At 39.6% G+C, this 16,131-nt stretch overlaps 1 protein-coding gene across 7 annotated transcripts in view; it reads right to left on the minus strand.

Annotated features, from left to right (window-relative positions):
* The window catches only part of stard13b (StAR related lipid transfer domain containing 13b), a 113,308-nt gene that overhangs the window by 32,977 nt on the left and 64,200 nt on the right, over positions 1-16,131 (minus strand). Inside the window, exon 1 of one of the 7 annotated variants that reach the window (XM_060888101.1) lies at positions 14,704-15,005. The exons of 5 other annotated variants lie outside the window; for them this stretch is intronic. In XM_060888101.1, the coding sequence (XP_060744084.1) occupies positions 14,704-14,968 (265 nt within the window). In that variant the 5' untranslated portion in view covers positions 14,969-15,005. Of the gene's footprint in view, positions 1-14,703; positions 15,006-16,131 lie in introns of those variants that run through there. One more of the 7 variants, XM_060888102.1, reaches the window with a different exon arrangement.

Raw genomic sequence — 16,131 nt, forward strand, 5'->3', positions numbered from 1 at the left:
TACTAAATAAATATGTCTATGTACAGAGGTCATAAGTTTTGACCCCCTTTGCTTAATCTGCAAAATATTAATACTTTAAAAGAAATAAGTTTATTTTTTATTTACTTCTGCCCTGAATAAGCTATTTCACAAAACAGAGCTTTACTCAGTCCACAAACACAACAATCACTGAATTAATACAAATAAACCAATTCAAAAGTTTACATCCCCTCAAAATATCTTTGATCCTTTTCCAACAGACACTATATTGATTTTGAGTTACCCCAGCTCGGTGGATGGGGTTTGGGGCAGGGGTATTTAGGTGGGGGTCTTCTGTGGTTGGGGGGTGTAAACTTTTGCACAGGATGATCAGTGTATATGGTTATTATTACATGTGAATATCTAATGTAGCTCCTGAGGCGCAATAATAAATGAAAAAATAAGATCTTTAAACAAAGTAATAACAAGTTATTTATATAGGCTGAAGGTTTTAATGTGTAATATTGATCCTACATCAGGATCTTGGCGAACATCACAGTGATCGTTATCTCAAAAACCACGATTCAAACCCTGCTCGAGAATCAAACATCTGGGAAATGAATAAATGAAAAACAGGAAGTGAAACAAAGATCTGCCCCAAAGAGTTTATGAGAAAAATGACTGTAGATGTGACTCCAAGTGTTCTGATATGACTCACAAGCTTTCAGCTTTCAGATTTCCACTGAACAAAAAAAAAAAAAAACGAACTACTGGAACTACTGATGACGTAGCATATTTCTCTGCATGTGGAACTTTACGAAGGACGTCGTTTTGACGGTAGGGTTTCTTTGACTGACCTTTAAAAGAACAGTGAGTTGCAGCAAGATAAAGGCCAAGTGAAGTCTACTGATTCAGAGACTAAAGAAAAAAGTAGCCGACTGCCGATAAGAAGGTAAAGGGCAGAAGTTGTTTGGTTTGTTTCCTTTTAATAAACCTGACGTGAATGCAAACGAGGTTGAGGGCAGATATGTGGCACACACACAAAAACTCACCTACAGCTTTTATTTCTCTCATGATCTCACCTTGTGACCTGGCTTCGAGCGTAACCGACCCCATATCAATCCCTTCATACTTCTGAAAGGAATATGCATATGTCTAGTATATATGTTAACAATAAAATATCTAGAGAAAAAAAAAAACCTCTCAAAATGCCCGCAATTCACATGCATTGCATAATGCATGAATTATCCTGCAGCACAATGACCCGAGACCTCGATCGCACCCCTGAGGGATCCCTGCTCACCACATTCTGGAAGATTCTAGACTAGTAAATAACATATAAGTGCTTTTGTTTTCATTGCAGACTTTTGTTATTTGTGTAAAATATGCCCAGGGCTCTGTACAAGAGTCTGAAGAAATACAAACTATGATTCCACCATCTGCTTGGCTAATAATTCGACATGTTACAGACTCGAAAAAAAAAAAAAAAAAACAATTGACCAGAAAACTTTTAAAGATATCTGGAGTATATTTTGCGGAAAATACCGAAAGCTTCCACTCTGCAGTTTTGTTAAGGAATTATAGACCAAAGTGATGCTCTATAGACGTTATATAAACCTTCACACATAATCAACTTAAGCCTCTTCTAGCCACGGCTAGCTTCGCCGCCACAACCCGCCCTAAATATCCTCCAAATTCTCTGCAAAGGGCGGAAATAATGGTAGAGAAAAAGGCTGAGCTATTAAAATGGTGAAGAAATAGTGCAGTAATAACCATTTGATGATTCTGATGATTTTGTCTTTCTCCAAGGAGAACAAACGTACCGAATGTTCATTTTGGGTAGTTAGCGATCTACGAGATGATTAGCGTGATGTTAGAGAGAGAGAGAGAGAGAGAGAGAGAGAGAGAGAGAGAGAGAGAGAGAGAGAGAGAGAGAGAGAGACGGACTACAAGATTAAAGCTCTGCTGCATCACTCTTTTTAGGTAAATCCTCAAATCTTTAAATCTGAGCGGTTTTATATAGAACCTAAACTAGTTTTATTGCTTCTTTCATACTGTATGTGGCTCTGTATACAGAATCGTTTGGAAGGGTTCATTGAGCAACGTTGGTTTCAAGCTGGTTCATTTATGTGTTTTCTCATTTCAGTCCATTTTTTAAGGAGAACAGGTTCTATTTGCCCGGTAAAGGACCACAGAGTTCTATATAGAACCCCAAGATACCTTTTCACAGTGTAATCGAGCAGCTTTGTTTATCAGGCAGATTAAAGAATTTTATCACGACATAAACCTTGATCTCCGTTTCAGATCGATCGTTAATTTTTCAAGTTTCTCTAAAAAAGTCAAGCAACATGACAGGAAGTGACCATCAGTCATCCATCAGATTCCAGATCTGGTTCTTCATCAATGTCCCGGTGTTTTACAGCCTTTAAAAAACATCAAAGCCAAACAATTTCCTGCTCTGTGAATCCTCATGGGGTCAGATGGCAAGGTCTAGTCCTTGAGTTTGAAGCATGAGTTTCACACACACACACACACACACACACACACACACACACACACACACACACACGCACACGTTTCAGAGCAAGGCAACCAGGCAAGGCGTCTCCACCATGAAGTCCAAAAAGAAAACCTCTCCGAGCTGCACACTTGCCAGAGACTCTGAGCACAACATGAAATCAATCAGAAGTAGTGGCTGCTACACGTCTCCCAGTCGCACGCTGCACACGAGGTAAACACTTCCAGATGCTGGCCCACTGCCACTTTCCCACACATGCTGAAGTGTTTTGACAGCCATTTCATAGGCTTTAGCAAACGCTTATGTCTTTCTCCCAGAGAGACATCATTACCCCGGATTTCAGAAGATCTCTCGTCTTCAGTTCTTCAGAGCTCGACATGGGTGAAACCTGCTGTGTTTGTTTTCCCAATGAATCCTCGAATAGTGGCTGAGACTATAAAGAAACGTGTGTGTTAAAGAAACATGCAGAGAATAGATGGAATGCAGTTTTTTTTATGCAGTTAGAAAAAAATGACATCGCAGCGGTAATGTCATGATATCCTCGATTCCGATTGGTCAGTAGACGGCTACGATTCAAAACACAGGTTTACATTCATTCATTCATTCATTTTCTACCGCTTATCCGAACTTCCTCGGGTCACGGGGAGCCTGTGCCTATCTCAGGCGTCATCGGGCGTCATGGCAGGATACACCCTGGACGGAGTGCCAACCCATCGCAGGGCGCACACACACACACTCTCATTCACTCACACAATCACACACTACGGACAATTTTCCAGAGATGCCAATCAACCTACCACCTATCTTTGGACCAGGGGAGGAAACTGGAGTACCCGGAGGAAACCCCCGAGGCACTGGGAGAACATGCAAACTCCACACACACAAGGCTGAGGCGGGAATCAAACCCCCAACCCTGGAGATGTGAGGCGAACGTGCTAACCACTAAGCCACCGTGCCCCCCACGTTTACATTAATGCTCTTAATTGAATGTTCCCATAGTAACTACTTACGTAAAAAATCCTGCAACTGTTCACACGGTCACGTTTTTTTACACAGTGGTGTTTCTTAAATGTTTCCGGAACATTGTACCACCTGGTCAACTTTTATTTCCCCACAACAATATACCCCTTAGTGTTTTCCTATTTTTAATCAAGTATATCAGGTTATATCTTATAACCGCTGTTGACGTCAAAATCATCTCTCACGTATGTATGTGTTTGTTCGGTCATCAGAGTCTTGTTTTCACTCCAGACAAAGCTACGGAAACTCGATATGTTTGAAGCTTTCAAAACGATGAGTAAAAGGTGTAATGTATATATTCTGCACGTGGTGTGCGTGTGTGTGTGTGAGAGAAGTTGCACCCAACCTGTAATAATGTCTCTATGTCATGGCACTTAATTCACCCGAGGCTGTACGACGGAGCAGTCCTTCACATCGTTGCTTGCTGTGTAACTACCGCCTGTGTATCCTATAATTCCTTCTACTTTATAATAAAGAAAATACACATGTGAACTGTTGTTAAACAGATCTGTAACACACACACACACACACACACACACAACACAGACAGAGAAGAACTGTAATCAGATTTTCCATGTAGATCTGGTACACGTCGGTGAATGCAAACCATACTTGTGTGTGTCTGTGTGTGTATGTGTGTGTGTGTGTCTGTGTGTGTAGCATTGTGTTAGTATTGCAGATCTGTTTAACAACAGTTCACATGTCGCACAGTGGACTATTATTCAAGCGTGCCTCCATTCAGACAGTTGTTCCAAATTGAACAGCTGAGAACTTCGGCCGTTAGCACGAGAGTGAGCACAAGGCCTGTCTTTCTCTCTCTTCAGAAATGATGGACATATTCACCAGCAGAGGGCTCCGTTCAGCCAAGATCGCGGCAAGAGTTCATTCACGTGCCCAAAGCAAACGAGGAACAGAATGGAAACCTAAAGATGAGCCTATTCTAAGCTAACTGACAAATACATTCATTTATTCATTCATCTTCTACCGCTTATCCGAACTACCTCGGGTCACGGAGAGCCTGTATATCAAGGTAGGATACACCCAGGACGGAGTGCCAACCCATCGCAGGGCACACACACACTCTCATTCACTCACACAATCACACACTACGGACAATTTTCCAGAGAAGCCAATCAACCTACCATGCATGTCTTTGGACAGGGGGAGGAAACCGGAGTACCCGGAGGAAACCCCCGAGGCACGGGGAGAACATGCAAACTCCACACACACAAGGTGGAGGCGGGAATCGAACCCCCAACCCTGGAGGTGTGAGACGAACGTGCTAACCACTAAGCCACCGTGGCCCATGACAAATACATAATAAATAATAATTTATAAGTCACATGCAAGTGACAAATTAAAGGAAAAAAACAGTAAAGCCTCTCTTATAGTCTCATCCGTATCTTTTTCCTTGGCTCGTCTCTGTCCCTTCGAATGGACGGAGCATTGCAAACGAATCCAAAGTCCTTCTCACTGATCACTTTATCCTATAATGGGTGTGGTCTCTTCTGGCATAACTCCGCCTCTATGGTTAGGCTCACTAACAATTAAAATGATAGAAATCCTGTGTAATGTCCTACACACTAACCAGATCTCAACACTTCCAGAACGGGACATTTTGGAGCCACCAGATTATCGTTTGGAAGAGCGGTGTCCATCTCTCCATCACATCTCTATGTACAAAGATGAGTACACTTCATTCCAAGGAGCTTTACTAACACACTTCTTGTTTTTTTATGTTACTATCTATTTCCTAAACAATAATTGAATTTAATAAATCTACATTTCTATGTAGGTGTCATTAGTTAACTGAGTAGTTTGTCTTCGTAAGAGGAACCATTTAAACATCCAGGGCTTCTGTCTCTTGTCTAGACTTGTGTTGGGCATTTCACCACTAATCTGATTAGCTGATGAACTGATTCAAATCATTACACGAGTGTTGAAAACATTTAAGATTATTACATATATATATATATATATATATATATATATATATATATATATATATATATATATATATATAGTGATCTAGACTTCCTGCTACAAATGATTTTGCAAAAAAATTAATTAACCATAACAAGAAGAACAAAAGAAATGTTTCGCAATAATAAACGTATTCAGTGCCCCTTGATGCTCACTATTAAAATGACAATTTGACTCTTCAGGATCGAGGAGTTTTATGCTTTCCCGGTTCCTCACTAACATGCCAAGCTGCATTTTTGTCTTGTTTATATTAAAAGAAAGAAGAACAGAACCTGGTGAATGAATGGCTTTAATGTGTTTATACCCATTTGCTATAATGTGAGCGAGATCAGGAACCAATGATCTGGGATTATTTTTCAGGGTTCTGTGTTAAACCTGAAACACAGAATTACTCTGAAAACATTTTAACACAGTGTTTGAAGTGCAGACTATTCAGTTACCTGCCAAGATTTTTGCATTCTTTCTTTTATAAATGACTCTCTGAATCTCTAAGACATTTACATATTAAGTGACTCTTAGAAGAGCCATTTCTGTTTTATATGACTCTTTGTATATCTAAGTAATTTCTGAAACAAATGACTCTCTAGATCTCTGCATTTTTTTCTAATAAATGACTCAATGAATCTTTGAGTCATTCCTGTTATAATTGACGAGCTGACTCTCTGAATCACTGAGTCATATCTGCAATAAATGCCACTCTGAAACTCTAAGACATTTACATATTAAGTGACTTAGAAACTCTGAGCCATTTCTGTTGTATATGACTCTTTGTATATCTAAGTAATTTCTGAAACAAATGACTCTCTAGATCTCTGCATTTTTTTCTAATAAATGACTCAATGAATCTTTGAGTCATTCCTGTTATAATTGATGAGCTGACTCTCTGAATCACTGAGTCATATCTGCAATAAATGTCACTCTGAATCTCTAAGACATTTACATATTAACTGCTGTAGGATAAGAGGAATAAAACATTTGACACAGACAGAAGTTTGACATTACTTCTACTTAAAACGTATTAACAAAGTGAAGGAGATGATGTACCATTTACAGGGAATTGGCTGGGATCAGTTGGGGTTTGTCTCTTTATGAGTTTTCTGTTAAAAATGTTACTTCTTGCCATAAACGGAATAGCAATTTGTACAAGAAATGAACAGTTGCTTCTTTAAAGTAGTTACTCGCTAGTTTGTGTAACGGCACATGCCCATGGCTCTGTTAATAGCTGACTCGGTGTGTTACACTAAAACCTTTTCAAACAGGCTTGACACGTGTCAATGTTTAGCCACGTGAGTCACTGAACAGGTCAGCGCGTCTGCAAACAGAATCAGATCTTTTATTTCTTTAAAGATAGTTTATTTTTCATTTAAATATTGTTTTTTTAGACGTTGCCAATGCTTTATATTTTAATAAAAGAAAAGAAACAAGTAAAATATACTGAATTGTCATGAACAATGTTGCCATGTGAGAACTAAAAAAATATTTTTTCACCAAACCAGAAGAATAGAGTTACTCTAAAAACACTTTATGGGTGAAAAGATGCAATGGGACTGTAGGACTTTTAAATTATCTGCTAAGTGTGTTTGCATTCTTGAATAAATGACTCTCTGAAATACTGTTATTTTTGCTAAATGACTCTCTGATTCTCTGTGTAATTTCTGTAATAAACGACTATGAGTTACAGAACCATTTCTGTTCTAAATGATTCTCTGAATCTCTGAGTAATTTCTGTAATAAAAGACACCATGAAACTCAAAGAATGTTCTGTAATAAGTGACTCTTTGAATCATTGAGCCATTTCTGGTCCATATGACTCTCTGAATATCTAAGCCAATTCTGTTCTAAATGGCTCTCTGAATCTCTGAGTTATTTCTGTTACAAATGATTCTCTGAATCTCTGAGTAATTTCTGTAATAAAAGACACCATGAAACTCAAAAGAATTTTCTATAATAAGTGACTCTTTGAATCATTGAGCCATTTCTGGTCCATATGTCTCTCTGAATCTTTAAGCCAATTCTGTTCTAAATGGCTCTCTGAATCTCTGAGTTATTTCTGTTACAAATGACTCTCTGAATCTCTAAGTCATTTCTGTCATAAATGACTCTCTGAATCATTTCTCTGTGATCTGCTATAAAAACCATTACAGAAAAAAATTGTTGAAAATCTAATGAAAAGCCAGAACAGTTTATTATAATCTGAATTCCCTGACATGCTTCATCCTTCTTTGAATAACACATGAGAAAGAATTCAGTCTCTGGATGGGACTAACACACTCGAAAACTCCTTCATGTTGTTAGATCTTAAGCCGGTCCTCAGATATGCAACCCTGTAAACACACTAAAGAAGGACGCCAACTCAGTGAAGGGACTCAAGGACTCGTTCTCTTTTACACTCAAGTCTCTAAAACACTTGAACGTGTCTCGGCAGATAGAAACAAAAGCACAAATGAGGTTTCTTTGGCGATGATAAAGTTTCTAGATTCATCCAGAAATTTATATTGATGTTGATGGCATACTTTTCTCCCAACCACTAGATAATGAAATTAACTTTTTATTTTAGGGGGTTGAGTACTTTTTAACTCATGTATGATGAGTTTGCAAATTGGCAATAAGGATTTTCTTTCTTTCACTACGTTTAGATATAATCTTAAATTAAAGCCTGTATAAAAGAGAAACCATTGGCAGTTAAAATGAGACGAGGCATGCTGAGATGCTGTGATGGTGTGTTAGAAGTTGATTACTTTCCAAATAAAGCACATCCTGAATCGTTCGACTAACAGCGGTTTGTCGACATTGACATGTTTTTATGAAATAAAGAACATTTATTCATTCATTTTCTACCACTTATCCGAACTACCTCAGGTCACGGGGAGCCTGTGCCTATCTCAGGCGACATCGGGCATCAAGGCAGGATACACAATGGACGGAGTGCCAACCCATCGCAGGGCACACACACACACACTCTCATTCACTCACGCAATCACACACTACGGACAATTTTCCAGAGATGCCAATCAACCTACCATGCATGTCTTTGGACCGGGGGAGGAAACCGGAGTACCCGGAGGAAACCCCCAAGGCACGGGGAGAACATGCAAACTCCACACACACAAGGCGGAGGCGGGAATCGAACCCCCAACCCTGGAGGTGTGAGGCGAACGTGCTAACCACTAAGCCACCGTGCCCCCCACCAAATAAAGAACATTTCTAACTTTTTATCCATGTATAATTACACGTGATGCTGTTGAAGGTCACGGGACTAGAACCTGAGACTCCATGTCAACGAGATTTAAGATTTTAAAAGATAAAGGTCTTACATAAAACTTCTGCATCTTATCAATTACATGCTGGACACACGTTTTGGGCCGGAATATAAAACTGAGATAAAGTCACGGGCCAAACTGAATATTTATTGAAAAATGAACTGCAACTGATGTGTAATGTTCAACCTTTTTCATGTGGAAACAAACTTTAGTTTTGCTTGAACACAGGATTTGGAACAACCAGAGCTTGATATTACAAACACATAAGAAATTAAATTTGAAATAAAAGACACATCAGTGATGTTCATTTCTTATTTAAATAAATAAAATAAATGATGCCTCTCACTGGATCATTTTAAGTTCCTTTTTTGAAGTGGATCTTTTTCAAAACCAACAACATAACAACCAAAAATAATCATTTCATTCAATGAAAATCCAACTTTTCGACTAGTGTCTTCTTATGTTATATTCTTTCGTTACAGACACGTTAGCTCCGTTAGCACACAAGACAAACAGGTCTGTCCTTTATATTCGTGAACAGATAATCTGTCTTGAAAGCTCCTATTGTCCATCTTTCGTTTGGCCATTTTTGTGGAGGGTGAAGTTAACTTGTCCGATGTGACTGTAACATGGTTTTTAACGACTGTCAACAGAGAACGAGGGACGCTTGCTGTTCGTGACTACGCGTCAATACAGTGGCAAGGCATTCTGGGATTTGTAGTATTAGCGGAGCATGCGGCTAGCCAGCTGTAATGCACATTTGATATGATCTCGTGGGCCAAATATGATAACACCTGAGTTTGACACCCCTGATGTAGATATTCCGCCATACGATTCCCTGTGTGGTTACTACAGAAACGCTAACGTATTAGAGCAAGTGCACTGATATACAGTAAGGCGTTTATAATATCAGAGCTGCTGCTAATAAATAATAATCACCTTTTGTCCAATCAGAATGGAGAATTCAACAGCACTGCAGTGCAACAAGTGAACAAACAAATACATTGGTACTTGTGTGAATGTAGAATGTGAGTAGAGACTCGTCTTATAACCTTACGTCACGGCTTCGAGTACCTCAGGCTCTCTGAGTCGCTCTCGTTCCACTTAAGCGATTTAAATCTACTGCTTGGTTTAGTATCTGGCTCTGTAATGAATTTCCATGGCGAATGGAAAAGCGAGGCTGAATATAGCAGTATGTGTGCAAGTGAATAGAGTGAATGAAGAAAGCCATCAGGAATTCAGGAAAAAGCTAGAAAACATTTTTGGCAGGAAATTTCCTCAACATGAAGTCATGAATAGCTCGTTGATTCTGCACTGAGCAGCTAGTGTGTGAGCATGAGGGTGCTATAATATTCGCTTGTTTGTCTGCCTTGTATACTTTATTGTGCTGCAAGCGCATTTTAGACAAACCTGTGTGTGTGTGTGTGTGTGTGTGTGATTAGCAGTAACAGATGTGTAGATCCTCCATGATCCTGTCTGTCTGGCAACCAGATGGCTGTGTACTGAAATAGGAGGAAAAAGATGCCAAAGCATGGAAGTAATGCAGCACTCGCTGTCTTTTGAATAACGCAGGCAAAGGAATTTCTTCCAAATGAACCACTAACCCCTATAACTGTATGTACTAACCATTTTAGGCAGCTGTCTCTTACGTAGCAGGCAAGGATTGAAGAATTAGTGCAACATTTCAAAATGAACAGAAAAGGAGTCGAGAAATTAAATGTTTTGAAAATGTGGCACAGTGAAATGAAACAACAAAATCAACACACACTAACTAACACCTTTCTTTAACCTTGAGGACTTTAATAACCTTGGGCTCTCTCTACTCTCTACTCTGTCTACTCTCTCTGCTCTCTCTTCTCTACTCTCTCTACCCTATCTATACTCTTTCTACTCTCTCTTTCTTCTCTTTCTACTCTCTCTTTCTACTCTCTCTACTCTCACTGTGTCGCTCTGCTCTCTCTGTACTCTGTCTTCTCTACTCTCTCTTATCTCTCTCTACTCTCACTGTGTCGCTCTGCTCTCTACTCTCTTTACTCTCTCTTATCTCTCTCTACTCTCACTGTGTCGCTCTGCTCTCTCTACTCTCTCTTATCTCTCTCTACTCTCACTGTCGCTCTGCTCTCTCTCTACTCTCTCTTCTCTCTCTGCTCTCTCTCTACTCTCGCTGTGTCGCTCTGCTCTCTCTCTACTCTCTCTACTCTCTCTTATCTCTCTCTACTCTCACTGTCACTCTGCTCTCTCTCTACTCTCTCTTCTCTCTCTGCTCTCTCTCTACTCTTGCTGTGTCTCTCTGTTCTCTCTCTACTCTCTCTTCTCTCTCTTATCTCTCTCTACTCTTGCTGTGTCTCTCTGTTCTCTCTCTACTCTCTCTTCTCTCTCTGCTCTCTCTCTACTCTCGCTGTCTCTCTCTGTTCTCTACTCTCTCTTCTCTCTCTGCTCTCTCTCTACTCTCGCTGTGTCTCTCTGTTCTCTCTCTACTCTCTCTTATCTCTCTCTACTCTCGCTGTGTCTCTCTGTTCTCTCTCTACTCTCTCTTATCTCTCTCTACTCTCGCTGTGTCTCTCTGTTCTCTCTCTACTCTCTCTTCTCTCTCTGCTCTCTCTGTACTCTCGCTGTGTCTCTCTGTTCTCTCTCTACTCTCGCTGTGTCTCTCTGTTCTCTCTCTACTCTCTCTTCTCTCTCTCTACTCTCGCTGTGTCTCTCTGTTCTCTCTCTACTCTCGCTGTGTCTCTCTGTTCTCTCTCTACTCTCTCTCTGCTCTCTCTCTAGTCCCTCTGCTCTTTCTCTACTCTCACTGCTCTCTCTCTACTCGCACTGTCTCTCTGTTCTCTCTCTACTCTCACTGTGTCTCTCTGCTCTCTCTCTCTACTCTGTCTGATCTCTCTCTACTCTTACTGCTCTCTTTCTAGTCCCTCTGCTCTTTCTCTACTTTCACTGCTCTCTCTCTCTACTCTCTTTCTGCTCTCTCTCTCTCTACTCTCACTGCTCTCTCCGCTTTCTCTTTACTCTCTCTAGTCTCTCTGTTCTTTCAGTGCTCTCTACTCTCTCTAGTTTCTCTGCCCTCTGTTCTCTCAATGCTCTCTCTACTCTTTCTCTGCTCTCTCTTACTCTCTCTACTCACACTCTCAATGCTCTCTCTACTCTTTCAGTTCTCTCTGCTATCTTTGTCAACACGCCACACCAGATGGAATGCAGGAAAGTGTGATCAGGGTCACAGCACTGACCTTTTTTACTTTCTCCTGCTGAACACTGAACCCTCAGGCTTTGAGTCATGTGCAGACAAAGATGATTAACAGCCGATCAGGATCGCACGGGAGCGACACATTATATAGTGACACACGTTTCACCGTACTGTAGATTAACGGATATTTATTGCATTTACAGAGATGTGGAAAAAACGTATTTTTCTATAACAGCGGTTCTGTGATATCATGATTAGCAAACTTTTCACCACATTAGTAGCTATAAATACCTAAAAGAATATATGTGGCTTTATAAATAAAAACTGTAATTGTTGGTAAATGTATGAAAATAATCATCTTCAAGCGGTGACACTTATCAAGTCTCATCACACCAACACGTCATTGATTAATTTCCTATAACAGCATGAACTATTGTAAAGAATCACATTGTCTTGTACTGGAATTTAGCCTTAATCATAAAATCTCAAGTGTGTTAAGTTAAAATGTATGAAAAACAAATAGGCTAAGGTTACATTTAGGTGTGTGTGTGTGTGTGTGTGTGTGTGTGTGTGTGTGTGTGTGTATTTATATTATTATTTTAATATATCCAAATTTTTTTATATCAGATTTTTTTGTTTCATGTTTTTTTAATCCAAACTTTTGATCATAAATAATAAAATGTCTGAAATGTGATTTTACTAATTAAAGGCTTTATGAAGTCACAGTACATCACATTCAAATCTAATCAAATTCGCATCTTCTCAGATGTAGTTAGCTCTTCTGGTTATTCATATAGTTTTAATAGTATAATTTTTTTTTCTTAAGCGATAGAACTGATGATAACGGCGAATGTTCTAAAACTGGCATATTAGTATAAATTCACATAAATTAGAAGAAACATTCTAACTACTTGCTAACATTTACTAATTGCTAATAGTAAAAGCATAGTAAAGTAATTTACAGTAGCTGTAACATCATGTTGTACTAACCTGAGACAGAGACGTGCAGGAAAAGAGAAAGCGTCTTCAAATGCTCAAATGTTTCCAAAACAAACAACATGATGAAAAAGATAGAAAGGTCATAGGTCAAACACCCGGTTTCTACGGCCAGGAAAACACCCACGTGTTCGAAACGACAGCGATGTGGATGGAAGAAAATCTGACCGCACCGAACCCACCCGAATTCCTTCATGAGACTTTACAAACAATAAGAGTCACTCACATGAGCAGTGCTGCGTGATTTATTCGTCATATCTAAGTGTTAAAACAACAAACGATTCAGAGATTCAATGAAAAAGACGCGTAAATGTGGTTAAAGGTAAAAGAGGCGGAATCGCAAAAATGTTGCTAGAAGGTTCTTGCTAAATTCTTAGTAAAAATGTATTTTCCTTTTTATAGATAGATAGATAGATAGATAGATAGATAGATAGATAGATAGATAGATAGATAGATAGAGATAGATACGATTCCATTTTATTTTATTTTTAAATACTATTTCTATTCTAAAAATGTATTTCACTGTATGCTGTAGTGTGTACGATTGTGAGTGTTGTGAACAATACAATTTTAATTCAATTTAGTTTACATAATAATAATAATAATAATAATAATAATAATAATAATAATAATAATAATAATAATAATAATGTAAAAAAAATTTAGTTTTCAGTGGTCAGGTGTGGAAAAGGTGCACAAAGCTACACTGTATACACTAAATAGAATGAAATAATAAATAGTTCATCCTTGTAAACACCAGTCCAAATAAACTCCAGTCCAAAGACTGAGTGTGAACATAAGTTCATGGTGGAAAAGTAGAATGTTCAAGGAAACAAATGGAAAAGAAGGACCAAGGAAAATCTAAATCGTACGACTTCCTAAAGACGTCCAGAGGTCCGTGCTGTGAAATAATTCTCTTCAGAAATTGACTCTTGTATTCTTCTCACTCACATCCGAAATATAAGTTAATTAAATTCCTTAAGCTGATCTCAAATCGTTTGACTGCAAGACCACACGTGTCCTCCTGAGTCCTATCAGAGATGATCAAGATCTGCAGATTCTCTGTGTGTGTGTGTGTGTGTGTGTGTGTGTGTGTGTGTGTGTGTGTGTGTGTGACCCACATGCCTGTTCTTAGGCCTTGGGATTCCATACACCGCCTCCGAGTTAACAAATAACCCACAGCATAACTGATAACGCACACACGTCAGACTACTCAACAAGGTCATTTTTTAACTGTACACTTTCAAATTAAATCAAAGGAAAATCGCCAACGACGCAAAAACAATAACATGAGAAATAAAATGTCTTGCCTATAAAAGAACTGCATGCTAAATGCATCAGATTTATAGAAATGCTTAGTTTAAGTGTATTTTATTCTTTTAAACTAAAGAAAATATGTGTTTAATGAGAAACCCCAAACACTGCCCCCCACACCCTGCCCCCTAGGTGAGCATCCATGCTGATTAGAACAAAGCCCATGGGTGGACCTGAGAGGTTAAGCAGTGTTTGTTCAGGTTCTCCACTATTGTCCTGCAAGCAACAGCCTGAGGTGTCAACATTCTGAGAACCTCCCAAACCTGATTACTTCATGACCTGCTGAATCATCTCAACTTTTAACTCGACTCTTAGATGTGACAGAAAGCCAGCATTTTTAAAATGCTCTCAAATCCAAAGTCAAGTCAATTCTAACTTCCAAGCCATTTACGTTTTACAAAACGGAATGTAAATATGCTCTAGAACACACATGGACTTTGACCCAAACTCTGGCGCCGCCTGGTCCTAATTACCTGCAGCTATCTTCCTGAGCAGCTGTTGGCGAGCGATGATTCGACCTAGTCTGTACCCCGATCGTCGCCGGTGGTGGTCCATCCTCAGGTAGATGTCCTGCGTCTCTGGAGTCATACTCGCCAAACACTCGCTGCTCTCAGCCTCAGGCAGCTCCTTGAACATGGTTACGGCACGCCGGGCCCACAATTGGCTCTCCTCCTCGTAAAACAAACACCACAAATAAAAACACACGTTGCACAAGTGTGTCCACCAAGCAACTCGCATGTGTGATATGAGACAGAAAATCTCGACAGAATCGGGGAGGAGTGCCAGGAACGCCTTCTTTTTACATCCACGTGACAAACCAGGAGCCAACGAGGAAGTGAGATACAAGGGCCGTCCCTTCAGGCCGAGCTGAATCTGAGGTCTGTGTGAGCACGGCGAGTCGAGGGAGGGAAATATAAATACCAGAGGAATGCTTGTGAGCTGACAGTGTGGAGAAAATGGGGGGAGGGAGGGATCGAGGTTGTATGGTGCATGGGAGGGTAAAGAAAAACATTGCGAGTGGAGACGCCACCCTAGTCTCTAAAAGAACAAACCTGCCGCTGTGAAGCCCCATGCAGGTGCCAAGTTTACTCAGGAAAAGTGTGTTAGCTAACAACACAGAGTGAGTGAGTGAGAGAAGGTAAATGCCGAGAAGTGTGGCGATTTTAGGCTGAGTAAGAAGTGAATCAGGTTAACCTGCTGTGGCACACCACCACGCCTCTGAGGCGGCAGAGCAGGTTTTCACCTTTGTGAAACAATTAGACGGGCTTTCACGCAACAGAATAGGTCACCAAGGAAAACCCCAGACTGACGACTACAAAACAATGGCATTCATTAACGCAGCAGGAGAGGGTGTGTGTATCATCAGACATGTCTGTAATCAATCTAAAAACAGAAAGGAAATACGAAAGAAAATGAATATATCTAAAAATAGATAGATAGATAGATAGATAGATAGATAGATAGATAGATAGATAGATAGATCTAACACACAGACGACGGTAAATTTAACTCAAGCTATAAGCCTAACATCCCTCGCCAATTTAATTATCTAGCAATAGCAATCTAACGGCTAGTCAGCTAGCTTTCTTTCTCAAATATAGATACGTGTGAGATTTCAGCGTCTCAATTTACACTCATTCTCTGTCTTTTATATTTCTATAACTGCAACTACAAATTAAATACAAGTTCAATATACCACAATACCCAGAGCTTACATTCATTTAGCTAACAAACCAGCAAATAAACAAACTGGCATCAGTCCCAAATTAGCAAGAGTTGAATTTTAGTCTTAGGCTCATTTTAGGAAATAAATTCTCATCGATTTATCTTTGAACCGTGAGAATAATATTGTCACTGCCATTGGAATATTTAGCCTTAACAGTATCAGACTCAGAGGATGA

Source organism: Tachysurus vachellii, chromosome 15, assembly GCF_030014155.1.
Source record: "Tachysurus vachellii isolate PV-2020 chromosome 15, HZAU_Pvac_v1, whole genome shotgun sequence".
NCBI classification, from domain to species: Eukaryota; Metazoa; Chordata; class Actinopteri; order Siluriformes; family Bagridae; genus Tachysurus; species Tachysurus vachellii.